The 11731-nt window shown below is 38.5% G+C and overlaps 1 protein-coding gene across 2 annotated transcripts in view; it reads right to left on the bottom strand.

Annotated features, from left to right (window-relative positions):
- Positions 1-5751: 5751 nt before the first annotated feature.
- The window catches only part of LOC124116141 (NAD-dependent protein deacetylase sirtuin-2-like), a 31833-nt gene continuing 25853 nt past the window's right edge, over positions 5752-11731 (bottom strand). For both annotated transcript variants that reach the window (XM_046477363.2, XM_046477364.2), the window contains exons 15-16: positions 9277-9414; positions 5752-8246 (exon numbers count right to left, since the gene is read on the bottom strand). In XM_046477363.2, the coding sequence (XP_046333319.2) occupies positions 8145-8246; positions 9277-9414 (240 nt within the window). In that variant the 3' untranslated portion in view covers positions 5752-8144. The remainder of the gene's footprint in view (positions 8247-9276; positions 9415-11731) is intronic.

The following is an 11731-nucleotide window of genomic DNA, read 5'->3' as shown; positions in this document are numbered from 1 at the left end:
AAGGATGTGATAGTTGTTTGTTTTGGGTTTGTTGACACCACACACGACAATATTCCATCAATATAGCAGCCTGTAATTAATCGAGTGTGGACCTGACAATCCAGCAATTGCCATCATGATCAACCAAATCACAGAGTCGGACCATCCCATCCATTAAGTTGCCTCTTATGACAAGCGACAGTTTCCGTGGTCTAGTGGTAGAGCATCCACCCGGAGAGCGGAAGGTCCAGTGTTTGATCCCCAGCCGCGTCATACCAAAAGACGTTAAGAGATAGTACCATGTCTGGTGCTCCTCATTAAGGGGCTAAAACAAGGACAGGTCGGCTCGGAGTCAGTACACTGTGTCTGATTTGGGTATTCATGTTAAACTGCGGCATGGTATCTCGGTGAGCTAGCACTATAAATCGGCATCAGTCTGGACTAGTACAAGCAGCCACAGCCACAGCCACAGCCACAGCCACATGTGCATGCATGTCACTATATAAGTGCAATAATCTTGAACGCAACGTTAAACAAACTTTCACCTCAACTCACCTCTTACGACAAGCATTGGTAGCTGAAGACAAATTCTAACCCGGATCTTCACGGGGATGTCCGACCGCGTGATCCATTGACTCATCTCTTGCGACCAGCCTAGGTTGCAGGAAACAGTTCCTTGATCCCCCACAAGATCAAGGAGATGATAAAAGGTTATTTTGTTTTGTTTATGAGGTTAGAGCTGGAATACTGCTGACTGCAAACTTAAATAACATTCCCTCATCACTCTCACTCACTCACAAAGTACAGACAAAGTGTCAAGATGATAATATTTATTTCACTAAACAACAAACTTATCTGTAACTATGGTAACAATGAGTATTTCATAAGTGCCAAGAAGTAGATTACAAGGATATGTTTACTTACTGGATGAACAACATAAATATACTGAATGTTCACAACTAAACCCAACCTCCGAATAAAGATGGTTGAATGAGGATGTGTTTCTAGTAAATACTAGAAGTTGTCCACTTAATGATTCGACATCAAGAAAATATTGGAATGCATTTATCATGAGATGACAAATGAGTATGTATACTACTGAAAAGAAGTTAATGAACACCCATTATTTTTATATGACTACAGTTAATCTGTCATGTCATATAACAAATTGGGCCTTTGTTTAACTTCTCTTGAGTAGTATTTTATGCTTTTAACAATCATGAAACAAAATCAGGAATAATCACTGTAAATAAAACTATCCATATTAAATCCTCAATCTCATTAAAATCTGATCTTAGTTCTCGCTACCGCTAAACATAGATCTGAAGCCATCCCATTAAGGGTCACGTCAGAACGACCTTTTATCCAACCAATCAGAGTGACGCTTTCCAGATCATGAAACTGGCAGTCGGAATGTTTTTTTCTGAACATGCAACCACGAAATATTTAACACGGGGTATTCCGAACGACAGTTACAGGTTTTATGATTATATCCATACAATCTAGGCCATCGATAAGCCATTCAAAATTTTTTAATGGAGAATATGTCAAAATATGTTTCGAAGCGTAGTCGCCAGTTTGAAACTAGTGTCGTAAAGCTCGAGAAAGCTGCCGTCTGATTGGCTAATGTCGATTTCTTGTCATTTTATTGGTAGGTCAAAATTCGCGAAAGGTCGCTCTGACGTGACCTGTAATGGGATGTCCTCAGATCTTTGTTCAGCGGTAGCGAAAACTAAGATCTGATTTTAATGAGATTGATTAAATCCTCAAAGTTGAAATGATGGTCAAAGCATGATTTACAGCTCAAAATATAGTGATAAAAATGTTGTCCATTTTTCTACACAACGATGGGTTCCAGTATGAGTTTAGGTTAATAAGATAAATACCTCACAGACCATGTCACATTCTTGTGGGGGTGGATTTTTTTAGAATAATTTGCTCAAATCTGGGAATATAGGTTTTTCGTAGATTTTACACCAAAAGATATAATTATTCTCAGGATATGCTGAAAGTCCTGAAAAAAAAAGTTTTAAAAAGGTGTTCGGTGACAGAGAAAATATTCTGTCTCCGGCAAAATTTCGTCAATTCCACTCCTACCCAAGAATGGTTAGCTCTCACTTCCAGATTGAACCATTTAAAGTTTTTAATGGGAAAAAATAATGTGATGAGATATGTCTAACATGACACAGACCAGATATAATGTTGCTCCTGTGCCAATACCAGAGAACAAGAACAATCATCTGGGCAGTGAGCTACAGTATGGAAGTCCTGAACACAATGATACTGTTAGACTCATGAAGACGTGTCATGGCTGGCACCACAGTAATGGAAGGATATATAGGTAGGCTGAGCCTTGGACAACATGGAAGCACCATGTGATGGACCTAGCTAACATACAAACTACCTTGTTAGTGAATTGTTTGATAGGCATTACTTAGAAGTTGATGGATGACAAAGTAGAGACAAGTTATGCATAACAACTTCTTTATTTACAGCAAAGGCAACGTTTTGGTATGAATCCTTATTCTGTTGTCAAGTCTATACCCAAACGTCGCCTTTACAGTAAATAAAGCAGTCCTTATCCATAAATTGTCTCTACTTTTGCTGGGCTAGTCAGTGGGCAAGCTTGGATGGGCTGCAAGATCTGATCTACCAGATTTGGAAATCAAACATCAAATGATAAAATGATCTCTTGTCAGTAGCAGGATTAGTACACATATTGTTGACTTAGTTGGTAAGCTTCTAGTCTATACATATTTACTACCCAGGTACCCACCCCCCTATTACCCGACCCTACCCGGGTACCCACTCTAGGTCTCTAGATATTTCTCAAAATGTCCGATTGGGAACATTTTTAGCTTAGCCCTGGCAAAACGTATTTAGATGTACATGTGTATTAAACAATCTGGTCATGCATACACTGAAGTTGAATTAAGTTATATCTTTATTCAACCATATGAAAAATCAGAAGGAATGGGTGCATAGTGAGAAAGAAATGTGAACATTAGTGACTTGTAGTGTAACAATAGAGTTCTAGATACAATTTTTGTCATTAAACACTATATCCTGTGACTAACCACGGGTCCAGGTAGTCCTGTGGGTACCCGGGTCCTACTCAGTACCCACCCGACCCGGGGTACCCGAGTTACCCGTCCCAGCCCTGGCTGGCTGCATTTCAGACAAGCATCAACATCAGTATTGTGCTGTGTTAACTATTATCTATTCCTACCACAAATACTCAAGACAGGGATTTACTCAAATCTACAAACCCTGAAATGACTTTGGCACTTGGATTTCCTTTGCTCATAAAAAAGAGGACACTCCCATAGACGTTTATGACGGAGTTTAAGTGCGCATGATCGTTTGTACATCCATGTAGAAGTGAGCAGTGTTATCGTACCTACATGATGTATCAGACAACTAGTTGGAGAAAGATGAATTCAAACCTACACATTTATTCTTAAAAATCAAACACTAATCATATTCAAATGAAAAACATATTTTTAATATCATAAATAACAATATTTTTGGCAAACTGAAAGTCTACCTATTATTGTTTAGGTATCAATATAATAATTGGGTTATTACCTTAATAAGTAACCTTAATAATTTTATGCAAAGTATAATAAATAACCTGAATAAATGCTTCTAAACTGTTAAAATCTATTTTGATTTAAGGAAGTAATTTTAAAAATTTCAACGTTTCTTGAATCTGGTGATTTTGATTATGCAATGGAAATTATTTTGATTAAAACAAATCCAAAGAAGTCATTTTATGTTTTTAACTTTATAAAACTGAATGTGAATTCTAAAGTTTGTGTCAATACATGAATTACAATTACCACTGTAACTGTTGGTAACACAGACGGTGAACATGGATTGAGCCATGATGGAGTTTGCATAGTACGGAAACAAAGTCAGCAAGGGGTAACACATATCACAGACATGGAAACAAGTCAGTGTAAACAATACTTTCAGCAGCAAGACCTCACCAATACCTCACAGGTTTGTACTCGCCATGGTCCTCCATGTGCCATGAATACAGACGGCCGATATGTGGTGTAATAGCGACGCATGTCTTTTTTACCTCAAGCAATGAGGGGCGGTCGGGTAGCCTAGTGGTTACCCGTCCCAGCCCTAATTGAAGCCCAGAGAACCTCTTCATCTTCAGAAAATGGAAGAAATCAAGAATTGCCAAAATGTTGTCGAATTGTTTTAGAGTTTTCACGCCGAAGACCCGGGTTCGATTCCCGACATGGGTACAATGTGTGAAGCCCATTTCTGGTGAAGCCCATTTCTGGTGTCCCCCGCCGTGATATTGCTGGAATATTGCTAAAAGCGGCTCAAGCAATGACATGAGGCTGTGTGTACCTCATGATGTAAAATGAGGCTAGCACCATGCATGGACTTTGTTCGAACACTACCATTGCCATACTGAAGCAAAGTGAAGAGTGGAGTGGTGGGGTAGCCTGGTAGCTAAGCGTTCACCTGTCATGCCAAAGACCCGGGATCGATTCCCCTCATGGGTACAATGTGTAAAGTCAATTTCTGGTGTCCCCCGCAGTGATATTGCTGGAATATTGCTAAAAGCAGCAAAACCATACTCAAAGTCTACAACAGATGGCCAAAACATATTGCCGTTTGTCGGATGTACTCTAACTGCTGATTGGTCATAGCAATCAGTGGTTTCCTGCGTGAGTTGATTCACTGGTTGAAACTCGCAACTACACTGGATATCGGACATGTATTTATGAGTGATTTGGAATGTTGTGCATACAAACACATGAAGTATTGACATTGGCGGTAAGATTATGTAAAGACATTGAGTGATTTTTGGTGATAAAACTACAAACTAAATTTGTGTATTTTTACTATTAGTTATTATCTAAGTAAACTTTTCTAATTTACAATACAAATTGTAAAAAGACAAATCCTGTTTTTCCTTTTAACATAAAATAAATAATTTAACTCATATATGTAAAACATGTTTCAAAACAACTAAAACACTTTTTTTTCAAAAACAACCTTGAACACAAACAACATATATATACATTTGAAGAATATGAACATTGCACTTGAGAAATATTTTTTAATATGATATACATACAAATCTAATTAATTAATGTTTAAATAGTGATGCTCTAAATATAGCTAAAAAGAACTACAAAACAAATTCATCGACAATGAACGTCCCTGGAAGTTTAATACTTCAAAATATATTAGTAATTGCAGTATTTTCACGTAAAAAAACCAGCTGTGTAACTTTGTTACACATAGGTCCTCGTGAAAAAACCTCTGCTTGATGAAGATGAGGACAGCTCAAAAAGAACCGACCAATCAAATGTCTTTAATTAATACTGAGAACAAAGGCATGTGACTTTGGACGAGTTCTTATTCATCAAATTACGTTGTTATTTTTATCTTCAAATAGTACAAGCATTCAACATCAGAGCTCCAGATAACTTTTTGAGCAATTGAGTTTTCACTCGAAGGATTCTATTTCAATTGGGTTATTACATTTTTCATTGGGTAACCAATACTTTTTCACTCATCTATTCATCACTCTATTATTTTTTTCCCAAAATAAGTAAGCATTTTGAGATTTAAAAAAAATGAAATAATGATTTAGATGTACATAATGGTCCTAAATATTGGCTTGACTCGGAAAGTAAATTAGCTCGTAATTGTGTTTCGGAAATTAGCTCCGTTTAACGCATGCTGAAAAAACTTCATTGGGTATTTATGTGTGCGTTTTCCATTTAATGCATGCGTTTCTGTACGCAAGGTAATTGAAAGTAATTGGGTTTTGTATTTTTTTTGGGGGGGTATTTTACGCAAATGTGCAGCTTATCTGTAGCTCTGGACATTAAAAACAGACATAAAATATATAACAAATTCTTGTTTTTCTCTGTGAAATCAACATTTGAACATATTCACACAATACACAGAAACAGTATACCACATAAAGTTTCACAATAGAATGTACACTCTGTGCTGGTTCCAGCTCCAGTAAGTAAAGAGGAACTTGAAAACTTCAACAAATGACAAACAACAATGAGACTTTGAAAGGTCAACGATGCTACAGAACTGACAAGTTAGTCTTTGAAGACTTCAAGTGTCCTTGGCCTTGGTCATCAGAGCGATCACAGCGCAGCAGCTTTCAGATGTTATGGATTTAAAGACCAGTATTGCAGTAGCACACTTAGTAGTGAGCATAGCCTTTTCTGAAGAAAGAGGTCAGGTCAATTTTTGCAATGTAATATTTCATAGATAGAAGCTAGGGCTGGGATGAGTCCAAATTTACTACCCAGGTACCCGGCCCCCTATTACCCGACCCTACCCGGGTACCCACTCTAGGTCTCAGGAGATGTCTCAAAATGTCCGATTGGGATTATTTTTAGCATAGCCCTGGCAAAACATATTTAGATACCTGTATTAAACAATCTGGTCATGCATACACTGAAGTTAACTTAAGTTAAATGTTTATTCAACAGTATGACAAATTAGAAGGAATGGGTGCAGAGTCAGAACGAAAAGCGAACATTAATGACTTGTAGTGTAACGATAGAGTTCCAGATAATTTTAGTCATTAAACAATTCATCACGTGACTAACCACGAGTCCGTGTAGTCCTATGGGTACCCGGGTCCTACTCTGTACCCACCCGACTAGGGTACCCGAGTTACCCGTCCCAGCCCTAATAGAAGCCCAGAGAACCTCTTCATCTTCAGAAAATGGAAGAAATCAAGACTTGCCAAAATGTTGTCGAATTGTTTTAGAGTTTTCACGCCGAAGACCTGGGTTCGATTCCCGACATGGGTACAATGTGTGAAGCTCATTTCTGGTGTCCCCTGTCATGATATTGCTGGAATATTGCTAAAAGTGGCGTAAAACCATACTCACTCACTCTTACAACCCAAAAGAATTTTGTGTCATTTGATATCAGTAATATTGAGGACAATACAGTTTGCAGATTGTCAAGCACTAGTCATACTCTGAAGGTGATAGATTCTGGAGTTTCAAAGATGTACCTGGGTATAGTTTAAGTGAGTGAGTGAGAGAGAGTTTTGTCCAATGTTACTTGAACAGTATTTCAGTCACAACACGGCATGTCGGCAGACTTTAGGATGCAGGTCTCAGATGTCTACTGGTATGGAGAATCCCACGGCACTGGTATGGTGATCATACCAATGATCATAAGGGTGAATCGAACCTATGATAACAGGATCACAATACATCCAAGGGACACAACTCTGCAAGTCAGGTTGACATGTGAGTAAGATTCTTTATGAAGAACATAATTACCGCTGTTTCATATGATAGACAAAAATGTCCGAAAATGCATTGTCCATGTTTGTTATAGGCAGAATTGACTGTAAATGTGATAGACTATCACATACATATTTAATACAACATAGTACTTTAACATATTCACACATCATCACTGAATATCATCATCATCATCATCATCATCATCATCATCATCATCACTGAATATCATCATGGTACACCACCAGAACACTGGATACCCATCTGCCATGTTTATTTGATGCTACAGAGTATTTTTCATTAACATTGCAAGCTACAAATGACATTGACTTATGATAGCTTTTGTTTCAAGCTGATGTGTGGGGGGCACCCTGCCACCCTATTATTTAAGTGAATCAGCTGAAATTGGGTGGAAAATGATGATGATGATGATGATGATGATGATGATGATGACTGCATGATTGATCCCTACACTATGATGCACAAAATGCCAATAACATAAGTTCTGTTTATTATGTGGACAGCATTATTTTGTATGATCATATATTTGTGTTATTTTTTTCTTCAAAAAGCACAAACATCTGACAATAAAAACTGACATAAAACTCTTGTTTTTCTCTGATAAATCAACATTTAAACATATTCACGCAATACACAGAAATAGTGTACCACACAAAGCTTCGCAAGAGAATGTACATTCTGTGTGCAGTTCCTGCTCCTGTAGAAAGTTATCAAAGAAGGAATTGGAAAACTTCAATATTTGACAAACAACAATGAGACTTTGAAAGGTCAACGATGCTACAGAACTGACCTTGACCTAGATGATTGAGTAATACTCTTCCGATGCTGATAAGCCAAGCAGCTAGAACCCCTGCAAGATGTGGCAGTTAACCTGCACTACTTCGATGCTCCCTTGGTGGGATTTGTTTTTTGTTTATCTGTGGCAATCTCAGCATCCAGTCGCTTGTGCTCACTTTCCACTGTCTTCCGTAGATCCTTCTACAAAGAATCAGAGAGATCGATGAATGAGATTGTGTGGGCTTTGATGCTGTAGGCTTATCAAGGACCTTAATCAGACTCTATCCCATAATACTATGTTTATCTGAATAGAAACATACAATTGGGCCACTCTAATATGTCCTGAATCCGCAAATCACTATCTTCCCGCTGGCAATCTCACCAGAATATTTCCACTACGTGACCATGGATAATCAACCAGAATCAGTAGAACTGATGCTACAGATTTGTTGTGCAAAGATACAAAGACATGATTATCATTGACATTGGGTCTCAAACAAATTTATTATGATTTGTTGTTTGGTCCAAATTATCCAAGGCACCATCAAACACCTCCAAACCACACCAATCTCATTAAAATCAGATCGAAGTTCTCGTTGCCGCTAAACCAAGATCTGAGGACATCCCATTACGGGCCACGTTAGAACAACCTTTCCCGAACTTTGACCGACAACTGCAACGGATAACGATATCAGCCAATGAGAAAGCAGCTTTCTCAAGCTATACGGCACTTGTTTCAACCTGGCGACTTCCATTTCAGACTACGCTTGGAAAATATGTTGACACAGTTCTCGATTAAAATTTTGAAAACTGAACAAACGAACATTCCGGAATGTCTAATATATGGTTGAGATTGTATGGAGTGCTTCCCACGTACTGTGCAACGCCTCCTTTGTTCAAATGTGTATCCCACGGAAGCGAGAGATAGACGATCACTTTGATGGAATCAGTCGTACAGGCCGTAACTGTCGTTCAGAATACCCCGTTTTAATGTTTTCGAGGTTGCATGATTAGAAAACACATTCCGAATGTTACGTTCATGATCCGGTAAGCGACGCTTTGATTGATTGGATGAAAGGTTGTTCTGACGTGACCCGTAATGGGATGTCCTCAGATCTTTGTTTACCGATAGTGAGAACTAAGATCTGATTTTAATGAGATTGCAGTCCACACCACCCCTGAATGTGACTTGGCTTGTCCCTCAGGCTAGCTAGATGTTGTCATGACTCACCCCCCATCCAACCAGTTCCGAGAGGCTGTAGCAGCCTTCATCACATGTGGCTTTCTTGAAGACATCCCGATAGTTGCCCTCCTCATCGAAGTTGAGCGTGGAGCCACCACCCATTAGCAGCATCATGAAGGGATCGACCTGCAAATATCACATGTCCGACGTACAGGCGACACTTTTCACACTTGTTACCATGGCTTTGGAAAACACTGGATTCTGATAGGTCACTCAGTAGGGCATGGACGAGTCCAGATTTACTACCCAGGTACCCAACCTCCTATCACCCGACCCTCCCCGCGGCCGGTCTCAAGAGATGGGTTCACAATGTCCAATTGGATCTAGTTTGACCGTAGCCATGTCAGCTTGCTGACGGGGTTAACCTCTGTGGTCATGTGGACAAGGCGTCCGACCTCAGATCAGAAGGTCCGTGGATGGAATCACGTTACAGGACTCGGACATTATATGGACGCTTCATACACAAGCTTCATTAGCTTTGTTACATTGTTACAGACAATTGTTTATATCATCTGCCTCATATCTTCCATGTGTAAAACACCCACCTGCCCGACTGTCTGAGATAGGCTGTTTTGTCTTGGACAACCAACTTTTATAACATGTATGTTGATTGTCTAACTTTTTATTTAATGAAAATATAAGATATGAACTTGTATCAAGACTTGCATTTAGGTAATGACTGGGTATTCATATAGCGCAGAAAACTTGTAATATTCCGAGTAGCATGTGTAGAGAAATGATGCTAATGATACTTGACAGTGTTTTCAACTTTGGTTATTAAACCCATCACAATTGTTTCAGTTTTTGTTCTGTGTCCAATCACAGCTAACACTCAACAATATTCCAGCTATATGACGGCGGTCTGTAAACTAATCGATTCTGGACCAGACAATCCAGTGATGGACATCATGAGCATCGTTCCATACAGTTGAGATTGATCACAGCTAAAAAAAGGAAAGCTTTTACCCTGATGTAAAATGATCCTGCGTATTTGATGCAGTGTGAGCATGTCATTACGTAACAAAATATCAACCATGATCAGTGTTGATGCAGCCAAATTGTGTATTATGTGGCTGTGTCCTGGTTATACCTCCACTTTTGTATGTACACTTATTCAAGCTCCTTCCAAGCGCGTGACACCTTCGTTACACTCTCGGTAACATCGCTGCCACCAGTGTGGGCGCGGCCATTACAAGAATCTTGAAATTTGGCCTCTAACCCCATATGTAGTAACGTTTATACTTTTGTATATGTCTTTGGGAATGCCATCATATTTCATTTTGAAAAGGTTTACGACTGACAATGTTTTCCAGCTAAATTTACTTTGTTGTTTTAATAAGCAGATTGGTTCGAGAAAATCAACCAACTTCTCCCTTACATTCTTAATATATCAATTAAAGATGATAGTTTTAATGAAATAGAAATTCAAATTGACAAACAAAGAAAGTAATTTATCAGCGGTAAGTGTATTCGGCGTCACAACAGTCGTCACATGTTTGTAAACATAACGGTCATTCGGTTGCGGGTTCAACTCCAAGCATGGTTGGGGCCACCTTTCACAGTGGGGAGTTTTGACTGGTGGCAGCGATAGTATAGAGAGCTCTGCGAATGGACTATCGCTGTGAGGAGCTTGACGCGTATTACCTCAAGGGAGACTACTCTGTAGGAAGTCTGGATATCATCCATGGGGTCGTATAGTTGTTACGGAAGTAATATTAAGTTCAAAAAAGGAACTTCAAGATAAGAGGCATAAACAAACAGTAAATATATCTAGATAATAAATGACAAGAAATTCTAGAGCTCAAATTAACTTCTGTTGCGAGATTATTTCCTTGTATTGTATTGAAATGGTCTGCTTTTGCGTTTTTTAAAGCAATAGTCCTAACATTTGGTTTAACTGGAGTCTTGTCAATAAGTGTTTCAAAAAAAGAAATTAAAAGAGTAAGAGATGACGTGTTGATGTTCTTTATCGGGGAAGATTGTGAAGTGTAGTCATAAACTACATGGTATTTCTTCAAGTAAACAAACAGGAAATAATTTTTTTTGTAAATGAAAACGTAAAGTTTGTGATGTAGAGAATCTCACCCTCATGTCTTTTGATATCAAATATATCAACACGAGTTGATAAAAGTGGAAAAATTCCGAGGCTTGCCGAGGATTTTTGCCACTTTTATCAACGAGTGTTGATATATTTGATATCAAAAGACACGAGGGTTAGATTTTATTTATCATCCAACATCATTCTTCCAACTTTTTCAGTTTGTAGAAAAAACGTTCCTAGACTTGATTATTTACAATTTCAGTTGTATTTCCTCTATGCTAGAAAGTTAAAGATTAATGTGTATAATTCTCCCGAAAAAAAAGCTGGAAAGAGAAATCAGCTGGACACATTTTCATTATATGACTGCTATAAGTTGGGCACTATGACAAAGTGTATCACTCC

Source organism: Haliotis rufescens, unplaced genomic scaffold (assembly GCF_023055435.1).
Source record: "Haliotis rufescens isolate VD_foot unplaced genomic scaffold, xgHalRufe1.0.p SCAF_3, whole genome shotgun sequence".
In the NCBI taxonomy this organism is placed as follows: Eukaryota; Metazoa; Mollusca; class Gastropoda; order Lepetellida; family Haliotidae; genus Haliotis; species Haliotis rufescens.
This window is presented reverse-complemented; position numbering and strand designations above follow the sequence as displayed.